Raw genomic sequence first — 20,994 nt, 5'->3', positions numbered from 1 at the left:
GATTGTATCGAATCACATTGCGGTATCAAAGTACCTTTATGATACTCTGGCTATGATTGCCTCTCAGCAGTTTCAGAATATACCAATTGCTCTTTGCATCGCTGCATGGACTATCATTGCATGGGAGTGAATTCCATGTTCATCTAACACGCCAGAGCCTCTATTGATTGTCTTGCAATATATTCACACTTGACTCCCCTACTTCGAGCCATGTCTAGAAGTATTCACCATGGTACAAAATCGTTTGTAGCCGGTCGATACTAATCCTATGCTAAACACTAGTCATCCCTATTTAGAGTCGCTTGTAACTGCCGCTCTTATTCTACTATGTAATCTCCATTCTCTTTTGGTCACCTGTCACAACTTTCAAGCTCTACTCCAATGTATTTACTCTGTTGTCACTTCTTATTTTGTGACATACAATTACAGGTCACTGTAAATGTGGACATATACTCTGTATACAAAAAGTCCTATTAGGGCACAAGAGCGTTAGCGCCAATCGACTAATTATAGATTGTCTATTCTAGAACATTATAGTAGTGGCACTAGTGAAACAACATTGGTTGGATTCATTTACACAGTAGATAGTTACGAGTAGCGCTGTACGTAGGTACCGATTTAATACCCCATGTCCGACAATATGTATTTAGGGGAATCTCGGGTATCTCGCAAGTCGCAAAAAATCCCGAGTACGAGGGACTACTGTAAGATGTATTTTTCCTGCCTACAGTTGTGTCTTCTTCGCTTTACACCTTACTTATTGATACAAAGTCACGCATACAGTACTCAAAGTGATGCTATTGCTCGTCTCCTGACGCAACACCGCCTCACCTGATAGCCCTAAATATAGTCGACCATTGAGCGTCTCGCAGCAAAAACAAACAACTAAATAGAATAGTACAGTGGCAACAAAAACAGCAACTAAATAAGTACTTTGTATAAAACAAAACAACTACGCTCACAATACCTGAACCGTTGCTGGTGAACCATGGAAAAGGCGGGTCTAGCCTGTTTGGGTCTGGCGGCTAATAGACTTCCACGGATATGGTGGGTCCGGGCTCCGAGGCACGTGGGCCGCCAGACAAACGCGTTAAACATCGCCGTGATACATTACATCATTGCCTAAACAGTTGGAAAGAAGAAATAATATATATTTTTAAAGAGCTCAAGATCATGCTGCAAAATAAACCACCATAAATCCAACCCAGCTACCGACGACACCCATCGCCGAGTAACTGCTCATGAACATGAGCGGCAGAAATTCGTACCGCCCCAGTCCAAAGATCAGCTGATGCAGCAGTGAGCAGTACAAGATCAGTGGGATGGCCACTGTCAGATACAGCAGGGATAAGCGGTCGAAGATAAAGATCCGCTGTTGCTCCGCGACGGGTGCAACCCGGTCGAAGACGAACAGGAACAGCATCAGCCAGAAAATCGTGTAGACGGTCTTGATGGGGAATTCCGCGGCTGTGAATAATAGTGGGAATAGCGATACATGTCCTGCGACCGCAAGGGGACGGAAAGCGCTAAAGTATCGTCGGTCTTTGAGAGCAATCAAGCTGAATGGGATGATGATCAAGAGGACAGCCTTCTCGTGGACGTGCCAACCAAACAGGAACGAGGCATATCCGCAGAGAGTGACAGCGCCCACAAAAGTATCCCAGGTGGGATTGAACCATAGCTTAATCAACGGAAGCTGCAGATGATCAGTATACCTCACAGGAATAATCTAATAGGCTGGTTGGGCAACTTACCACCTGGAAGATAAAAGTCAACGCAAACGTGTGCTCTTTGGTAACCTCCGGAAGGATGGCAAACGAAGTATTGCCAACCAATCCACGTGTGACACTGGTAAGCGCAGCCTCGTTAACGGGAAGGCCTAAGCGTGGTGCGACTGGTCGAGTTAGCCATATCCGTGCTCAAAGAAAGCAAGGTGATACAAACGTTGAATCAGAAGACGGTCCGTAAACGAGTACATAGCCCAGATGTTAGGTGCCCAATAAGCATGGCATAGACCCCTGGAGAACGGGAAAAGCCTGTCCTTCAGCTGGAGTAGCTGATTCCAGTGGGCAAATGGTCCGAAGGCCAAACCAAACACGCCCAACACACCCAACCCAAGCTTGAAAGCGTTCCGGAATCGGGGCCGGAGAACCGATTTAGGGTCAAGACAGTAGGCCCGCAACAGATACACAAACCACGCCAGCGCAAGATAGAGATGGATGTGTTTCAGACATAGTAGGATCGCAAATGTGATGCCACTGTAGAGAAGGGTCGACTGTTTGCGGGCCAGGACGATCGACAGTATCAGGAGTCCATACAAGAATCCGTTGTATTGGAAATGGATGTGGTCGATGATCAGGAGTCCGGGGGACAGCAGGATCGAAAGGCTAGCGATATGGGCAAGATGCGTGTTCGGTTGAGGTACGGACTTGATGAACCTAGATCGAGACACAAAAAATTAGCCCGGGATCTCGACAAACGATCAGGTAAAAGCTATACGTACCTGCTCAGCGCATAAACCAGGACAAGCTCCGTGAGAATAACCGTCGCTCTCTGAAAATAAACCGTCTCCCAAGAGTCATAGTTGACATTGCTCACAACCAACATGGCCGGGTCTGCATAACGGGCTGCTTGCGACAGAAGCCACTCAAAAGCAGCGAAGAAGGGCGGATAGTCCAACGTCCATTCCGATGTTTTCTAGTGTCGCCCGACTCAGCATCCCCGATGTTTATGAATATCCCGACTTGTCATACCTCATAATACCACTCCTTGACCGGCAGCGAATGCGTAATGGCGAGCCAATTGCGATGTACTTCGAAATCGGTAGATTTGCTGTATGGGAGAAGAGAGCTGTTAGCATGCTATCATTCACATTATGGGACGGACGGAGAACATACTAAGCGGGGAAGAGGAGGATCTTGAACGCCGTCGCGACGATGGCGCATTGCGCCAGGGAAGGATACAGCTCAGCCATTGAAGCTGATGCGCATCAAGTCGCGTCGAGCATTCAGCCCGAGTTGAGAAAATGGAGAGTGAGAGTGAAGAGAGCGACCAAGGATTAACACAGCTGGACCTCCGTAGCTTTGTCGGGGAAGAAAATCGGCGGGTCGATCTGCGGAGGACATCACGTGATGAGCTATAAACAGGTGGCCGTTCGAGGACTCGAGAGAAAGAGGCTAAACTCAATCGCTCAACGCTACAATCGTCAAGCCAGCACAAATACTTCATGTCTGACGTCGCAGTCCGGCACTCTGTTGCTCTCGCTGACAACCTCCAAGTCCACCACTTTGTTGACATCTCCCCAGCTGCTGTCTCCGTTGCGCGAGAGATCCGCTACTGTGTGATCGCCCTGGTGATTGGGTGGACGACCAAGCAGTTGGTATCTGTGTGGCTGGATCGCAGAGCTCCTGATCGTAAAGAGTAATACACTCTTTTCTTTTGGATAGGAGGAGTATAGCTACTAGGCTACTTGCAACGTGCCTCCTGAATTTGAATATCTATTGAAACGACATCATGAAGCTCCAAGCATTGTCATTCTCGGCCTTTGTGGCTGCTGCGACGGCTCAATCAGTGATTGAAAGCTCTAGTTTTGGACAGAACCCAAGGTAAGTAGACGAATTCCACCCTAGTCATACATACATGAAGATCCTTATCTAATTTCACATAGAATCTCGCCCTACAGGGATTCAATCCCCGGTTGGCAGGTTGGAGGGGACGGCCATGTACCCCAGATTGTGCGTTGTCCAATTGATTCTATACTGGCAGTTGAATTGCTAACGCCATGATAGATGTCTGATAAGATCATCTTAACTCCCCCTTACCCAGGTATTGTGAGAGGATCCGCCTGGGCACAGAGCCCGTAAGTTATCTCTATATCCAATAGATATGCCAATACTAAACATGAACAGCATCGCGCAGCCTGAGTGGACAGCAGAATTCCAATTCAGAGCTACTGGCCCAGAGCGAGGTGGTGGAAACCTCCAACTATGGTACACCAAAGATGGACAGTCCAGAGTTGGCACCTCCAGCATCTACACCGTTGGCCAGTTTGACGGTTTTGCACTGGTTCTTGACACGCACGGAGGAAGGGTATGTTCCCTTACCCAGGTGTACCCTAATAAGAGACTGACTCTGTCTAGGGAGGCAGCATCCGAGGATTCCTCAACGACGGCACGACAGACTACAACCGTCACCGGAGCGTAGATAGTCTGGCTTTTGGCCACTGCGACTACCCATACCGTAACCTGGGCCGTCCCTCTGTCGTGCGTCTCAGGCACACGAACTCTATCTTCGAAGTCACCGTGGACGACAAGCTCTGTTTCTCGACGGACAAGGCATGACCACCCCACTGCAACAATGATTCCCATATCTAACAGCATATAGGTTTCTCTTCCTGTTGGAAATAACTTCGGCATGTCAGCCGCAACACCCGAGAACCCCGACTCCTTCGAAATCTTCAAATTTGTCGTGCAAACCATCCAATCCGGCACCAACCCCCCTCCACCACCCCCATCCCAACAGCAACAACAACCCATCGTCGTCCAACAACGCGACACCACCACCAACCCCAACCCCCAAGACCACTCAATCAACCAACAATTCACCGACCTAGGCAACCGCCTCCAACAAATCAACCACGCAACCAACAACATCATCCGCGACATCGGCAACCAAGACTCCAAGGCCGACTCCCGCAATGCAGACATCCTCCGCAAACTCGACCAGGTAATCGCAGGCCTCGACGCTAGAATGCAGCGCCTGGAAACGAACATGCAGACTATCCAGCGCGATCTCGAGGGTAAAGACTACCGGGACCGCTTCGCGCAGTTGCAGGAGACACTTAAGTCGTCGCATTTGAGTCTGAGTGAGAATTTGCAGACACATTTCCTTGATGGTAAGCTTTCTCTTCACCCAAAGAACCCAAATAGTGGAGTTGTGCGCTAACGAAAGCAGTTATCACCGCTTCGACGCCGCGTATGGGCTTCTTTATTGTCTTGGTTATTTCATTCCAGGTGTTCCTTGCTGTTTCTTACGTTATCTACAAGCGTCGTCGCGCGAACGCGCCTAAGAAGTTCCTCTAGAGATTTAGGTCGTTGGTGTTATTTATTTCGATGTGGTAGAAATGATTTCTTATTTTTGATTGGTTTTTGTATTTATGTTTTGATCAATCCGTTTTGCTTTATGGTTTGCTTTATCTTGCCTCTGTATATCACTAGATTTGCTAGGATTCTGAATTGCAGTACATACTCGAAAGCCAATCAAGAGAAAATAGTGAATTGACGAGACAAGCCTCTGTATCTGCATAGAAAGATTATAACAACAATAGTAACAACGATACCACCTCTTCCAATCTATTCCGTCAATAGAGCGAAGTTGTAGAAGGCCACGAATTGAAAAGACAACAAGAGCAGCGTAATTGTAGCAAGAGAAGAGTAACAACGATTTATCGTACAAATCTCAATATTTCCACCTCCACCCCCACCGAATGCAAGCGCAATACAATAATTGTAAGGTATTTTATCCAGAGACAGGCCCAATCGGTCCAGCCCGAGTAGCACGACCAAATGAAACGGAAACAGGCATGCGAAAGACCGCTGGAACGAGGCATGTCTCCATAACGCCAGAGAAACCCGGAATACAGAGAAAGAACGGGAAAGAGTTGGAATTCTATAGGACGCTCCGAAGGTCCAAAGGGAAGATCACCAAAATAGGGAGAACACCAAACTCCATGGCTCCGTAACGATGCACCTCGAAACATCAAAGGAAAAAACGAACAAAGGACAAATTACAGGATAATGTAATCAAGGCATACTAAAAGAAAAGGAAAGAAACGGGAAAGCTTCACGCCTCCTGCTGGAAATCCTGCAAAAATTTAAGACGATCTTCGATCGATTTTTGCAGAGACTGCAGCGAGTCAAGTTCTGTTTGAACCGATTCGACAGACCCGGCATTTCCATGGGTAAGGGCAAGCAAGCTCATTGCGGCATCCCGGTCATCGGTGGTTCGAGGAGCCACCGTGTCCTCCACGGGCGCGGGAGGCCGCGGCTGGCGTTGGGTCTTGTAATAAAAGCGAGCGTTGGCGGTCAGGTTGTCGAGCCGCTCCTTCGCGTAAGCAAAGTATTTCTCGGCGGCAGCCTTCTTGGCTTCCGCTTCAAAACGGTCACTGGATAAATTAGCGATTTGCAAGATGAAAGAGAAGGGGCAAACAAGGCAACATACCGTTTCACCTTCTCAATGAAACTTAGCTTAACGCCGTTCTCCGAAACGCGATACTTCTCCCCTTGGTGTGTGAGCTCTCTCATGTGCGCTTCCTCATCCTCTTCATCGGGAAGGATTTCAATATCGACCAGTCGAGGGCGCTTAATGCTGCGAATGCGTCGGCGATGTTCGTAGCCCTCTTCGTCGTAAACCAAGTAGGCCAGGTCGTGGTAGACATGATTGGGACACATCCAATACCTATGACCCTGTTCAGGGTGTTCCCTTCCTGCCGATGTTTGGACAGGCGGGTTCGATGTGATCGGGTCGGTGCAGTCCAAGTGGAACGAGCAGGGACAGTAATCACACTGAATGATAGGCCGGTCATGAAGACTTGTTTTGCCACAAACCATACAGAAAATAGGGGTTTCCCTTGATGAGTTGGGAAGTCTTTCGTAAAGCCTCCGGAGGTTCGGATCACTGTAGTTTGCGAGCCTGCTTCCCCGAACATTACGAGGAGCAATTCGAGGGAATGGTGGCCCAACTGGTTCATATCGTCCACCTTGTTTTTCATTCGATGTGACACCAGCAAAGTAGTCCTTAATCTCAGAGGGCAGCTTGAAATCTTGTTGTTCGACACTGTGATCCAAAGTACCAAGGAGTGCACGCATCGGCCTGGCAATTGAGCATTTCGGGCAGTACCATTCGCCTTCGGGCGGATTTGCAGGATCCAGGGGTGGTTCAAGACAGGAGAAATGGAACGATTTCACACAACCGTCACAGCATAGCAACTGTCCACTGCGGTTGCAGTTATGGCAAAAGTCGTTGTTCTCCGAGTACTCATCGTCACTGGAACAGGTTAGGTATTTTTTCTTCAAAAGGAAGGTTGAGAAAAAGAAGGGGAAACATACGAAGTAGCTATGCGCTGGTTATCGGGGGCCTCGCTAGTCTCGCGAGAACCTGATTGCTCCCTGCCATTCATCGGGATTCCATTAGATCGCGAACCATAGCCCCGAGACAATCCAGGCGACGCAAAGTTGGATAGAGCCAGCGAGCTGCGGACTTTGCTTTCTGGAATATCAAGCTCAGGAAGTTTCGGTTGCAACCGGTCCCGCTTTTCGTTAACGGCTCCTTCTGAGAAGTCAGGATTAATTTCCATGGCGCGCTTTCGTTGAGTAGACGCCTCTGCGTTGCTTGGAAACGCTGAGCGGCGAGCCGGGGGAATCGAAGTTTTTGGCTTGGGTTTGAGCGCTGTGATCTTGGCTTGTTTGCCTTTTGTGCGAGAACGAGTGTTGCTTGTTGCAGATGTCATTACTGGCGCAAACGTCTCAGCGTCAAGTGACTTTGCGGATGATAGCGAAGACACGCTACTGGCAGATCGCGTCCGAGTCATGGCAGGGGGTTGGGCATCGGAGCCATCGGTGTCCTCCTCGTGTTGAGATTCGTCCCATGCGGCGCGTATAACCGTTTTGAACGCGGATGTTTCGCGCCGGGTAGGATTTTCTCGACATATGCCATCCAGGATGGACAACATGGATGAATCATTGGAGGTGTTTTCCCACACATTTAAAAGGGTGCGAATGACCGCCTTGTTGCCCGTCTGGACACCTTGGCGGACAGCGTCCTTAACCGCGTCCTTGATTCGGTCAACGTCAAACTCATCAGAAGATGGAACTGGAAGTGCTGAGAAAATGGCAAGATGATCTTTCTTCTGAGCTTTTTCTTTTGGTTGGGCGGGCGCGGGAACCGGGATCGGTTCCTCGACAGGAGCATCGGGGGATTTTGATTTTTTGTCGCCTGTATCGCCATTCTGCTGAGCGCTCTGCCCGGCGTTCTGCTCCTCTTTGTGAATGCCGTTTTGCATGATTTGTGACGCTTCCTTGAGTGGTAATCTAGGGGTGGCCGGCTTGGACGGTTCTAAGCCCACTTTCCGCAAATCCGCGGTTGTTGGCATTGACCCTAGGGGTCGCATAGTTGACAATACAGGATTCGTGTCGCTAGACATGGCGGACCACGGCGAGTCCATATAGCTTGGGACCGCAGGTCTCACGGGCGGTTCGGTCCATCCTGTTTGTGGCGCGCTGGAGTTACTCTCAATCTCGGCTGTGAATTGTTCGGGATGCGACTGCGAGCCCTGCGGCGGGTCGGATGCTACTCGCGTGTTATGGCCTGTCCGTCTTAATTTTCGAGGTCTCGATGATTCTGCTGCCGAGGAAGGACGAACAGTAGTCGGCGCAGGCGACTCGACGGGCGTCGATGGACGTGACGAGGAACGGAGTTTCCGAGCCATCGCTGCCAGAAAAAGGGCTCGAATTGGAGCGGCGCCTAAGAGACACCAGATTAGCACAGCGCCAAATACACAATTACTGCAAGCCCAGAAAGTGACAGAAATACTTACTAGAAAGAAGAAACCACACGCAAGCAGCGAGCGTGCTCGTCGTTGCAGGGTGGAATGGTGGCCAGCCCGCGCGTTGTGATGCGGGTTTGGAAAAAGAGAAGCTTGCGGAGTTTCGGCGACGGGAGGTTTTCGAGGAGCCCAAGTCACACTTCCCAGGGGCAAATGACAACAACCGCCAAACCTGCACCGCAGAATTCAATAGTTAGACTGAGATTCTTCCTGTATGTTCTTTCTTTCCAATCATACAGAATGCGATATTTTGTTATTCAATAGAGGCAACACTCACCTAATGGTCTTTCTGACACAGCTTATTGGAGGGTTCCGGCAAGGAGAACAGCCTCACGGAATCAAAAGAACTATAGGTTCCGGTGAGGCAAAGGATGACTGCTAGAAGCCGTATGACGGTTTCTAGGAGATTCAAAGGTGAATCAAATGAAGTTGAACTGCGTATGTCAGTAAGATTGATGTTGTAAGACGGAATGCCAGCAATGAGAACTGCAGGACCAGTACATAGTAGGCAGACAAGTAGATGCATCAAAGAGCAATATACGCGACAGTAAAAAGAACAGGCTGTGTAATGTACAAGCTTCTCCAAGAGGGTTCAAGGAAAAGAAGGAGATATCTAACGTGGACTCGGGACAGGTGGCTCTCATCGTACCATAGATGCCGAATGCATTACTTACCAGGAAGATAACTGAGGCGTATTCGATCTAAGACTGCAACGAGTTGCAGCTGTGAGTAAGACTAACTTGCAGCTTTTCCTGCTCCAGATGCGCTTCTCGTGGTGTGTCGAGCAGGATTCCGGGAGGATGCGTGGGATTTGGATAGAACAAGAAATGTACAGAGAAACAAGAAACTCGAGTCCAGTTTTCTGTGACCTTGATGGAAGCAGCACAGCTGAACTGAAGAAAGAAGAGATGTGATGGTTTTCGAGGGGGGTGTTGGTGGTGAGATGAGGAAGAGGGAGGAAACGGAAATCGAAGCAGGAAGTGGAAATGTAAAATTCACAGAGATGAGTGTTATCTGCCAGAGAGCAGAGATTACTCTAGTTCTTTTTTTCTTTCTTTTCTCTCTTCAGTCACTGTGGTCTGGTGAATGCCACAGGGTGCGTGGTGCCCTGTTCAGCCAGGCCCAAGACGAATATTCAAGAGAAGAAATGAAGAAGAAATGAAACTTTCACTTAAGAAAGTGAGAGTCACCTTTTCGGAATGATGTGTTACAAGGGAATAAATGAGGAGTGCGAAATGTTGCAGGCAGAGTGGAAATGCAGAAGGCGCAAAGGGAGAAGACGAAAATCGCGAATAGACGCGAGATAAGTCCGAATACGAAAACGAAGAAGCGTCTATACGAAAGACAGCAACTCCAAATGACAGAGAGAAGCAGAAATAGGAACTCTGGGGATGGTTTCGTTGAAGAGTGCTGGAGGTGTGAAGAGAGTGGGAGGAAAAAAGAGATGGGAAAGGAATACACGGGGAAGTGGAAGATGCACTTCAGCCACCACGCCCAGCGGGGGTGAATACAAACCACCACTGCGAGACAAGACGGAAATGTTGAGGACGAGAATAGAAAAAGATAGACAAGGCTGTGAGAGTTTCTTCTCAGGCTTATACACATATATGATCACTACAGCTGTCAGGTGACATGGCATCCATGGCCACGGCCGATGCGACTATTGTGAGACCGGACAGTGGAGGATACGACTCATGCTACCAGTCACTGCAAAAGAGAGATTGATTTTCTATCCAGATCGAATAGAGACACCTAGGAATTAGGACAGAAGATAACCTGCATAGTGAACTGCCTCGAAGATGCATGCATCGGCAACTCGTCGACCGTCTGGACAGAACATTAACAGAAGACCAAAAATTCATACAGAGGCTTGAATAGCATTCCCCGAATTGTCCGCCTATCATCTCTTCTGCATTGTACATCTGTAGATGATCTGGCTGGTTCGACGGCATTTTTTGTCGCTGAAGAGTGCTGGCTGGTTTGAAAGATCGAGGACGTCATGATAGCTCAGATCATGCATAACGAACATCTTCCTACATCGAGCGTTCTTTACTTCTTCATCAGGGTTTCCTTGTGGTCAAGTCTGCCTGCCTGTGAAAGGCCGGTTTCAACTGGACCAGAGATCATCGAGGTCCTATACACTGCTTCATTAGCTTTCTACTGTACAGTGACATCGTATATCCCAGTTGAGGCATAGCCCCAAGGCAAAATATTGCAAAATGATCTTTTTTTTTTTTTTTTTTTTTTTTTTTTTTTTGATGAATTTTTGGCTCGTAGCACTGTTTTGCCTGTGACTAATTACGGCACACAAAATTCCAACAAATGCTCCATGACACAAGGAAATAACACAAATAAATGAAAAGAAAAGTAATAAACCTCACATTGCTTCCTTGTACCGATGAATATCTACTCGATTTCCTGAATGCCCGGTAGCAACTGCTCCAGGTGATTCCTCGCAAACCGCTTTTATGGTACCGGAGCATTGACAAGGTCTGCCGTTGCCTTCCTTCCTTTCTCTTCCCATTTTGGTGATAAAAAAGGAGTCAAAAATAAACGGCCGTCGTCTTTTTCACATGGATTCAAATGGCAGACGCGTGCGTGTATATGTGGGCGAGTGGGTATGTGGAAGGCAAATTATTCCCAATGGGAAGAAATTTACTCTTCCTGGGCACCGTCGGCCTTCTTGGCGGCCTTCTTCTTCTTGTTCTTGTTGGTCTTGTTGCCGGTGGAGCGGGCCAAGGGGCGTTCCAGGAGCTTGAGGATCTCCTCATCCTCAATCTTCTTGTCGGTCTGGTACTTGGAGAGGTCCGGAGCGTTGGGTGCGGCCAGGCGGGTGATGCCGTTCTTGGTGATGGCTGCAATGTGTTAGTTCCAAGTCGTACCCAAACAGGATGCTTAAACGGGGCAATCATACCAAGAGTGGTCAACAGACGGGAGACCGGAGCGTTTTCGGAGTCACCGGCAGGCTCGTACTGTCTCAACACACCGTTACGGACACACTCGACCACACCAACCTTGGCGGCCTTCTCGTCCTCGAGCTGGCGCAAACTGAAGGGGAATTGACCGAACTTCTTGACAACCTCCGACAGGGTCTGGCGGGAGCTGGGACGCTTGAGAATGTAGGTGGTGGTGGTACGGCGGTGCAGGGTAGCGCGGAGGGGCAGGTCTTTGACCTTTCCGGAGCCCAGAGAGAGACCGACCTCGACACCCCAGACTTCACCGACGGCAGGGACACCATCGCCACGGACGCCGTTGGCGGGGGAAAGGATGATCTTCTTCTCACCCTCGATCTCGTTGCGGTCGAAGATCCAGCTGGTGGTGTTCTCAACCACGTTGCACTCGTAGGCCTTGGCGACCTTCTCGAGAAGGCTGGAGATATGGGCTTGCGTAGGGGCCTTCTCGGCGGCAGCCTTCTTCTTCTCCTCTTCGGTACCGCTGGCGAGGAGGCCGGGGGGGACCATAAGGCGCAGCAACAGTTCGTTGGCGTAGTAGGTAGCGTGGACCAGGTCGGCCTCACGACCGGTGACGACGTCGCCAGCGCCAACGATGACCATGTCGCAAACAATGGTACCGAAGCCATCGATCTGAGCACCGAGCTGGATCTTGACGACCTCGTTGGCCTTGAGGGTCACCTCGGCTTCCTCCTTCTCGGACACCAAGGGGGTGTAGGGAGTGACATAGGAGCTAGGAGAAACGGTAGTCGGGTGACCGACACCTGTATATCCGCGGACGACCGGTTAACAACATTGGCCAGACTCGGCGACCTGACAATTGGGAAACGCACCCTTGCTGATCTTCTTGCCCTTGTAGACCTTGGAGATCTCCTCCTCGAGCAGCTGGTCACCCTTCTGGCAAAGCTCCACGATCTTCTCGCCCTCCTTACACCATCCTAAGCAACCGGGTTAGGCATTTTTGGTCTTTCGATTGGGTATTCCGAAAACGAAACGACGAACCTGCGACGGCCTCGAGGACTTTCTGGGAGATAGCAGCAGCGGTCTTGTACTTGGTCAAGGTGTCGGGGTTGTTGAGGGAGTAGTCTGTAGAACGCGCATCGATCCACGCGACTGGTTAGCTAGCTTGTCCAACGGACGAATGGGTGATATCATCAGAGCAAGAGCTCTTGTGACAGATGAAAATGCTCCAAATTCTGGTCTTTTTCCTTGCTCTTGTCTTATCTCATTTTTTTAAACCATTTTTTTCGTGATTCCACCGATTGAAGACGATTGAAGGTCCAGAGCTGCCAATAAGCAGTGTGGCTTCACTTACCAACCTCGGGGGCCTGAGTGGCCTGGGTGTTCTCAGCCATTGTGAAGTAGATAGGAGATCCTCGCGTCGATGCGAGTGACCGTTAAATATCAAATAAGTAGATAAGTAAATCGGGGTTCCAAAGAGGAAGTAAGAGAGAGGAAGAGTCGAGGCACGTTCGGCGGTGGTGGTTTTAGCGGGGTTTTTCCCTATGGAATTTATTTTTGATTTTTCGGTGGGTGAGAGACCGCTAGGGCTTAACGTCATCGCCGTCATCCACCTTTGAGCTCTTTATTTACCACTTCTCCAGTGCACGCTTTCTCCTCTTTGCTTTGCTCTAATGATGTTAATTAACTAACATGACCTGCAGAAGCTCTGACAGTTGTCTGTCTGCAGGAAAACATGGCCCAATCATGGTGGTTCAGCCTGGTGTGGCCGTTGTCGCTTTCTGGCTCGGCTGAGCTGGGATGAATCCTTCCCCTCAGCTACGTATCACCTCGGTTCTGTTCGCCTCAAGAAATCACCGATATCATCATCTTCTTCCTGTCTCCCTGGCATCGCAATGCAGATCCTCACGCAACTGCCGCTCCGCATCCTGACACACAATATCCGATACGCGACAACCTCGCTTTTCGAAGGAGAACGGCCGTGGGCGGAGCGCAAACAGCCCCTTCTCAATGAACTTCTCTACAATACCCGAAATTTGGACGCATTTATTTGTCTGCAGGAAGTGCTACATTCACAACTGATCGATATTCTCTCCGGGTTGAATCACGATTCTCAGCAACGGGAACCGAAACGAGCACAGGAACCATGGGCATACATTGGCGTGGGAAGGGATGACGGAGGAAAGGCTGGTGAATACTCACCCATATTCTATCGTCCTGCAGTCTGGCAACTCCGACACTGGGAAACTGTCTGGCTTTCAGAGACACCGACTGTTCCTTCCAAAGGCTGGGATGCCTCGTCGATTCGTATTGTCACGATCGGTGTTTTCACCCACCGCGTCAGTCAGCGGACAATCCTCTCAATGAACACCCATCTAGATGACCAAGGGTCGCGTTCGCGCTTTCAGGCAGCACATATAATCCTCCAGAAAATTCGCGAACACAAGGAGAGCGAATGGGGGGGCGTCATCTCGGGCGTCTTCCTGACAGGAGACCTGAACAGTGAGGAGCATCAAGAGGCATACCAGGTACTAACCGCAGCCGATTCCCCTGTAGTCGATACAGCCACACTGGTGGATGTTAAAGAACATTATGGCGACCGGATCACTTGGACCGGTTTTGATCATGAACCGGAGCCGCCTTCACGTTTAGACTATATATTTTTGGACGGTGGTCGCTCGCCATGGAAGGTCCAAGGGTACGCGGTGTTGCCCAATCGATTTGAGGACGGAATATACAATTCGGACCATCGTGCTGTCGTTACGGATGTTGTCTTGAGTTAGCTTTTCAAATTCCGAAATGCTTAGGATGATATACCTGTTTGCCCGTATATCATGGCTACTTCCTGAAACCAGTGACGATTCTACGCTAATTAGATGCACCGACCATAACATTATAAGATATATTCAAGATTCAATATATACAGTCCAGTCCGGTATAAATCCTCCGACAGACACACATTCACCAAAGCTTAACCTGAAAAGCCCCCATCGGCTCGGACATAAATCCTGACCAAAACCGCCTTAGATGCTGTTGAGGAGAGGGCCAACAACAGGAACTTTATTCAAAACTGGCCCCAGTATAGGGATACCAGCAGAATCAACCGCTGAGTTGGAAATCTGAGGGGTGGCACTGCTGGCTGCGGCGACGGTGGATTGAGAGGACGGGGTCGGGGAAGACGGGGTCGCCTGAGGGAGGGCAACGGCGACGGCTGCGAGGATGGGGAGGGAGACGATGGAGAACTTCATTTTGCTTGCGTGCTTTTTGATATTTCACTGTTAGTGTAAATCATCGAGGGTAGAGAAGAATAGTCGGGCCAACCTGGTGGTACAGTGGTTGTATGGAGTACGGAGTAGTCAATGAAGGGTAGTGAGCGTCCTTGGTGAATGAAGGGTAGTCTGTCACAGTATTTAAGTCTTGAATCTTTCTGCCTGTGATCTTCATGTCCCTGAGAACAATTGTGTGCTTGTCAATCACTGCTTAACAGCTGAAGATTATAACAGATTACTGAACATGCTGTGATCTTTGTGCTATAGATCACTATCTTACACAAAGTTTAGTGGTGTGTAGTTACTTAGTGTACTCTTTTCTCAGCTGCAGAATCCCGCCTTACAGCTTGGGGCTTTCTTTCTTCAAAATACTCTGTACTTTGTACTCTGTAGACTTCTTTCTCTTCTCGTGGTTGGATATATTTTGCAATACTGCTCAGTACAAAGTCCAACCCACCAGCCAAACCCAATAGTTTAGTCACATAGTGACGATAATCACCAATGACACAGGTCATGCCATCACTCACGGCAATTTGCATTATCATCATCCACTGGTTGTGTGATTCAGTTGTTGCTCCAAGAGGATTGAGCTCGGAAATTACTGGCCTCTCTGGAAAGGAAGGATTGCCAGCCATGGTACTTCATAGAGGAATGGCTCAATGTATCCATGTCAATCTGGTCCATCAAGTCAACAAGCCTATGGAGTATACGATAGTTGGATGCTTCTGTAGTAGACACTTCCACCAGAGCCCAGCTTCAAGAACCAACAAGTACTTGTAAGACCAGGCAATCTGCTACTCCTGAAATTCATTATTCAAAGCGTTGATAAGAGCGCGATCAAGGGCCAAGAGGCAGAATAGACCCAAGTCCAGGCAGCAGCAGTTACTCCTGAGATTTATAGCGATTTGCACAATTGTGGTTATGGGCGATCCCGCCTGGTCAAAGTGTCTTCAGGAAGCTGATCCTGGGGACGATCATAGGGACTAGTGCAGTACTCCGAGTACTATGTACTATGTATGCATAAATTCACACTGGCAAGATTTGTGGATTCCATTTTACAATCGGAAATTTGGAAATGGGCGTCCGCATCTCTAATCGGTACTAGAGCCACAGAACTCAATCTTCTTATCTAAAGTACTTGCACGTATTGGATATTGAAGGCTGAATTTATGTAATGTACAATGACCCGCATCCCCCTTAGAACAGGACTCAATCAAGCAGACGGTGTAGGCTTGGATGAAGGGCACCGGCTCTAGCTATGAGCAGGTTCATTGAATTTAATCCCCTTAAGAAGGGTTGGAACAAGTGACAGAACACCATGAACCCCTTTATCCTCATCTCCTTCTCTTTTGACCATGGGAGCGGCTTCTTTAGCGGCATTCCTGTTCGAGCTGTCGCTGGCGAGGTTGACGGAATTGCTGTCTTGGTTTGCTTCGAGAGGAGCGGCAATGGCAGCAGCCGTGAGGGTTAGGATGGAGGCGATGCTGGAGAACTTCATACTGCTTGTGTGAGTGTGTTTTTTCTAAGTGGATTGTTAATGACTATGTTCTGTAATTGTGTGTCGTCTTAGGATGACGATGGACCTACCTGGAGACGGTCGTAATCGTAAAGTCGTGTGAGGTGAGTAAAGGATGAAAACCAGAAGAGAAGAGTACCTGACAGGGTCCATTGCGGTATTTAGGTTAAATTTTTAAATATACAACTCCTTACATACCGCCTGTGCTCTCTGACTTGTTTACCCATCCCTTTGGAATGTTCGTATATAGTATCACTACGGCTTGTAGGAATCGAGCAACTGAGATGAAAAGCAACCGCGTTCAAGCTGGTTCATGACTTATCTCAGTTTAACGATGGATTGTCTGGAATTTCAAAGGCCGTCGTTAACGTCTATATCCAAGCCGGGACGATTTCCTCGAATTGGAAGGGTTGAGACTTTCCGAGACAACAGGGAATGTAGGGTGGAATTCAGTCCGAAAGGGCATGGAATTAACGGTTATGATAGGCTTACTGGACTTGATTCTTGATAATGTATGACATTAGGTCAATTTCATTTCATTAGAATCTATTAGGGATACAAAATAGATTTATACAAGTCCGGTAAAGCCACCTCCAACTTATTCCCAAGACTCCCATCTTTCGATCTAAACAAAACGCGTGGGCGAAGACGGAGCTAAAGCCCAAAGCACGACGGAGACATCGACTTTACTCATCTTCAAATGGAGGGGGCCCAACAATTTCTGTAAGAAGGGGGCCGACAACAGAAAGAGACCCCAAAAAAAGTCCCTGTCTGTTGGTGATCAAGGTCTTGGAGTTCGAGTCGATGTTGGTATTAGGGTCGGCGGCTGTCTTGGAATCGAGAGGGACAGCGATGGTGACAGCCGCGAGGAGGATTAGAAGGGAGGCAACGCTTGAGAGTCGCATTTTGTTTGGAGACAGGTTTTTCTGTTGATTCCAATTTTCAGTACGAGTGAATATGAAAACTATCAGCTTCAAATAAAAGAGAATTAACCTACCTGGTGGAGTTGCTGCATCTATAGAATATTGAGTTTAGGAAAGGGAGATATTCCATTGCTTTATTGACGTCGAATGTCTTCGTTGTTAACTTTAGATCCCTGGTGGATGTCAATATTGTGTCATTCGGTGTTGTATATCCGAACCATCCATTGTCTATATTTTCCACATCAATCAAAATCCCCAGTCCCCAAACAGTCGGACATGATCCATGGTTCAGCCCACGTGGAGAAATACCACCGTAGTATCAGAAGCCATTTTTTAGAGCATGATATGTTGCTGGTAGGAAATAGTTTTCACTTATTTTCAATGCAACAGGCGCCAATTTTGAATAATAGACATGCAATTGCGGTCACTTAGCATGCCAGGATCCCATCCCAAGATTCATTAGTGCTTAATTGCTTTTATGGAATATACACCGTTTGTGGGAAATATACATATTTATGAAGATGCTAGTGTTAGGTTGGCTCTGAGTGCTTTGTATCTTTGAGATAGTGACCCAAGAGCGAGAGGATGGAGGATCTTGGTCAGAGATGGAACCAAAGATTTCCCATACGGAGTGCTGATGGTGAACTTCAGCTTGGGATCCTATGCAACAGCAAATGGAGTGAAGAGCAGACTGCGCCTATCTTGACGGTGCAGCGATTGTAGAAGGGTACATAGTTACGGAGTAACTGCTGTACTTAGCCGAGTTAACTCCACAATACATGATGTAGATATGCACCCCGAAGTTAACAATCCTACTAAATAGGCATATGTGAGATCTCCTGCATGTAGTCTCTGAGAGGCTTCTGGAGTTTATGACAAGAATATTGCTATCAGGGAAATGGCATCTTTATTCTCCTCGGAATCAGACGAGTAGTGGTCAATATACTGGTGATGATGATAGAAATCGACACATATTGAACGGGAGTTGCCTCCAGTAAGTTGTATCGCAAAGCCCAATTGAAATAGTCCTTCAGATGCTGCATGCATAATTAATATATATTGTAAAATGAGACATAACAGTACCACTTCAGAAAGAGTCCGAAACAGAGTGATATAGAGCACAACATGAATCAAGAATTTCCACAAGAAAAATCCACTTCAGACCCATCTCCATTTGTACGTCAGACCTCAAAAGGCTCCTCCTTCTCCTCCTATCTTTCCTCCTCCTCCTATTTTTCCTCCTCCTCCTATTTTTCCTCCTATCTTTCCTTCTCCATCTCCATCTCCATCTCCTCCTCCTTCTTGTTGAGCTTCTCCTTCTGCTTCTCCTTGTCCTTCTGCCTCTCCTTCTCCTTCGATTTGTCTCTTGGCGACAGGAAGGACATTGTTGTTAATAGGGTCAGAAAGGTCATCAAGAACTGATTTCTTTTCGATATACACAGCATTACTGAGTCCTGGGTCAGTTGATCCCTCACGGCTGAGGGAAGCACCGCTGGCATCAGCATTGACCGGGGCGGCAATGGAGACAGCCGCAAGGAAAAGTGAAAGGGAGACGGTGCTGAGCTTCATTTTGTTTGTAACCTTGTTTCAATTCAAGGGTCAGCGTAAGTCATAAGAATAGAACAGAACAGACTTACCTGGCGTTGGTTGTTGTGGTTATGGAATAATGTGCTTCAGGAGATGAGTGAGGGAAGGGAATTGGAGGAGAGAACAGGGAGGCTTAGTGCTGTATTTATATTGAATCTTGCCGACTGAGCTGTCTGTTCTCCATGATCTTGAGTTGAAAACTAACACCCCTGGTGGAAAGATTGCCCATCCGGTGCTGTGGCTGGCTGGTGGATATGTGATGTTCCCATATAATTATTCCATGTTGTAGATCCAGAGTTCGATAGTCGAATCCTTCTCGTCGCCCAAAAAGGAATGTGCTCGGAACGGAGTACTTGTACGGCTGCTGAAGGGAAGTTTTCTTGGTCATTCTGTACTCCGTAGAGTAGATGATGCAAGATACAAGTCACATCCTGAACTTGCTGCGAAGAATTCTTTTTCATCAAAATCTGATTCTTTCTCTTGTGTTGGTTCATGGTAATACTGCATGGTCAATGCCAATTGTTCGGCCCGCTTTGTGGGTCTAAAGGGGCTCCTTGCCCTATAAGGCCTGGACTAGTGGTGATGGAATCCCTAGTTTCCTCTGACCATTGTTGGATTGAGGCATCGGGGCTACCGAGTCAATGGTACGGTTCACGCTGGTTCACCGTTACTTGAGAGATTGACATGTGCATTGACCACGCTCGGGTACGGAGTAGTTAAATTGCGTGATCTTTCTGTTGCGCCGGAAGTTGAAGTCGGGTCCTGCAGGGCTCAGCTAAAAAGTAGATCTCCGGCTTCAGCTGTATTCGAGGCTGAAGACTTTCCGAACTACTGAGCAGATCATCATTTCAGGACTTCCAAGACTCTAGAAATGACTACTTACTACTTAGTAGCAAAATTGTAAATCCCACTCAACGAACTGCGGAATAATGCATGTTGAGAAAGCAATTATATCAGTGAACAGACAGCCGTTTTCTCCATTCCTCAACCATTACAATAGCATTATATGCATAATATTATTATATACAACAGATTCGCATGTAAATTTCAGACAAAACACCTCAACAAGGTCTTGTCTTTTGGCGTTGGCAACTTGGTAGTAGCTGCTGTGGATATAGAATGGTGTCCTCTGGGAGGTGAGTGATGGGAAGAAGTTGAAGGTGAAGAGAGACGATGGAAATCCATTGCTGTATTTATGTCGAATTCTGACTTGAGCTGAAAAATCACTTGCCCTGAGGCTGACTGATTTCTCGATCTATACGCGCATTAAAGTTCGATAGTTATATCGCGATCTACTACAGAGTACACCATAAGTACTCTGTGTGGATAAGATGTATGCACTAACTGCATCTGGCAACGTGCACCAACCTGTCTACGTGTAGAGCTCAGCTGCAAATGCAGATCTTTGTTTGTTTGGCCGAATTCGAAGCTGAAAACTTTCCTGGCCGGACCATGGATGCGTGAATTGTTCATGTTGTTCCGTCCAGGCCATATCCCGGGATCATTGGAGCCATGTACGGAGTACAGGCTACGGGATACTGAGGAAGCAACGATATCACCGAGTCATACAGTGGTTATAAAAATGACATACCGGTATCATTCCATGTTATTTGAGGCCCAACACAGTACACGTAAAGTTAGAAACTATTATCAAGTCCCTATCCCAAAGTTTTAACTGCCAAATCACGATGAAAGTAAGGACTGTGATCTGGTGCTGTGATGTGTTCATGCATAGTACATGCTGCAATGTTCAGGGACATATCGTGCACCATGCTATGCCCGATGGTTCAGCCCGCCTGGTTGGCCCCGGGGAGTTCTTGGTCCCATAGGGTCGGTGTGATAGTGATAGATAGTGTTGTTGATAAATCGCTAGTCTCATGCTATGTAACGTCAAGACGCTAAATTGCCATCATTTGAAGTGATCTGCTGTATTAGGAAAGGGTCACATGAATGTATATTTCCCAATATGGACTAGTGGTATCACGTGCTATACCACACTGCACCATCCCCAAAATAGCAAAATTCAGTCACATGATTCCATACCGAAGCGTAAAATACGGTAATACCGATACAGCCTCAGGCTCACCACCATCACCAGCGACTTTGCGGTCTCGCGATGGCTTCAGAAAGTGCCCAAAAGGGTTATATTCCAATCAGATTGCTCGAATTTCACGCTGTTGACTTG

At 47.9% G+C, this 20,994-nt stretch overlaps 7 protein-coding genes across 7 annotated transcripts; 2 read left to right on the top strand and 5 right to left on the bottom strand.

The window, feature by feature from the left end:
* Window positions 1-860: 860 nt before the first annotated feature.
* On the bottom strand, window positions 861-3,074 carry ASPGLDRAFT_42019 (dolichyl-P-Glc:Glc1Man(9)GlcNAc(2)-PP-dolichol alpha-1,3-glucosyltransferase ALG8). The gene is made up of 6 exons (XM_022545532.1): window positions 2,898-3,074; window positions 2,754-2,832; window positions 2,504-2,697; window positions 1,945-2,438; window positions 1,755-1,894; window positions 861-1,696 (listed from the first exon to the last, which is right to left on the bottom strand). Exons 1-6 carry the CDS (start codon window positions 2,972-2,974, stop codon window positions 1,172-1,174), a joined length of 1,509 nt encoding a protein of 502 aa, XP_022405124.1. The 5' UTR covers window positions 2,975-3,074; the 3' UTR covers window positions 861-1,171.
* Window positions 3,075-3,258: 184 nt separating this feature from the next.
* Window positions 3,259-5,081, top strand: ASPGLDRAFT_42018 (putative lectin family integral membrane protein; the record flags this gene model as incomplete). The annotated part of the gene is made up of 7 exons (XM_022545531.1): window positions 3,259-3,605; window positions 3,668-3,734; window positions 3,789-3,859; window positions 3,909-4,089; window positions 4,140-4,334; window positions 4,384-4,894; window positions 4,954-5,081. The coding sequence occupies exons 1-7, from the start codon at window positions 3,514-3,516 to the stop codon at window positions 5,079-5,081; spliced, it is 1,245 nt and encodes a 414-aa protein (XP_022405123.1). The 5' UTR covers window positions 3,259-3,513.
* A 760-nt stretch (window positions 5,082-5,841) lies between these two features.
* ASPGLDRAFT_63360 (putative PHD finger domain protein) lies at window positions 5,842-8,485 on the bottom strand (the record flags this gene model as incomplete). The annotated part of the gene is made up of 3 exons (XM_022548649.1): window positions 5,842-6,163; window positions 6,220-7,044; window positions 7,107-8,485. The coding sequence occupies 3 exons, from the start codon at window positions 8,483-8,485 to the stop codon at window positions 5,842-5,844; spliced, it is 2,526 nt and encodes an 841-aa protein (XP_022405122.1).
* Window positions 8,486-10,827: 2,342 nt separating this feature from the next.
* On the bottom strand, window positions 10,828-13,155 carry ASPGLDRAFT_42015 (curved DNA-binding protein (42 kDa protein)). Its single transcript, XM_022545530.1, has 5 exons — window positions 12,869-13,155; window positions 12,556-12,639; window positions 12,387-12,491; window positions 11,517-12,317; window positions 10,828-11,457 (listed from the first exon to the last, which is right to left on the bottom strand). The coding sequence occupies exons 1-5, from the start codon at window positions 12,906-12,908 to the stop codon at window positions 11,258-11,260; spliced, it is 1,230 nt and encodes a 409-aa protein (XP_022405121.1). The 5' UTR covers window positions 12,909-13,155; the 3' UTR covers window positions 10,828-11,257.
* Window positions 13,156-13,409: 254 nt separating this feature from the next.
* Window positions 13,410-14,297, top strand: ASPGLDRAFT_117163 (endonuclease/exonuclease/phosphatase family protein; the record flags this gene model as incomplete). Its single annotated transcript, XM_022539845.1, has 1 exon — window positions 13,410-14,297. The coding sequence occupies one exon, from the start codon at window positions 13,410-13,412 to the stop codon at window positions 14,295-14,297; it is 888 nt and encodes a 295-aa protein (XP_022405120.1).
* Window positions 14,298-16,834: 2,537 nt separating this feature from the next.
* ASPGLDRAFT_42013 (uncharacterized protein) lies at window positions 16,835-17,334 on the bottom strand. The gene is made up of 2 exons (XM_022545529.1): window positions 17,297-17,334; window positions 16,835-17,225 (listed from the first exon to the last, which is right to left on the bottom strand). The coding sequence occupies exon 2, from the start codon at window positions 17,202-17,204 to the stop codon at window positions 16,986-16,988; it is 219 nt and encodes a 72-aa protein (XP_022405119.1). The 5' UTR covers window positions 17,205-17,225; window positions 17,297-17,334; the 3' UTR covers window positions 16,835-16,985.
* An 898-nt stretch (window positions 17,335-18,232) lies between these two features.
* ASPGLDRAFT_78978 (uncharacterized protein) lies at window positions 18,233-19,131 on the bottom strand. Its single transcript, XM_022549995.1, has 2 exons — window positions 18,860-19,131; window positions 18,233-18,803 (listed from the first exon to the last, which is right to left on the bottom strand). The coding sequence occupies exon 2, from the start codon at window positions 18,789-18,791 to the stop codon at window positions 18,411-18,413; it is 381 nt and encodes a 126-aa protein (XP_022405118.1). The 5' UTR covers window positions 18,792-18,803; window positions 18,860-19,131; the 3' UTR covers window positions 18,233-18,410.
* Window positions 19,132-20,994: the final 1,863 nt, after the last annotated feature.

The sequence above is a fragment of the Aspergillus glaucus genome (assembly GCF_001890805.1).
Source record: "Aspergillus glaucus CBS 516.65 unplaced genomic scaffold ASPGLscaffold_2, whole genome shotgun sequence".
NCBI classification, from domain to species: domain Eukaryota; kingdom Fungi; phylum Ascomycota; class Eurotiomycetes; order Eurotiales; family Aspergillaceae; genus Aspergillus; species Aspergillus glaucus.
The sequence above is the reverse complement of the archived record's forward strand: the minus strand, read 5'-3'. Positions and strand labels throughout refer to the sequence as shown.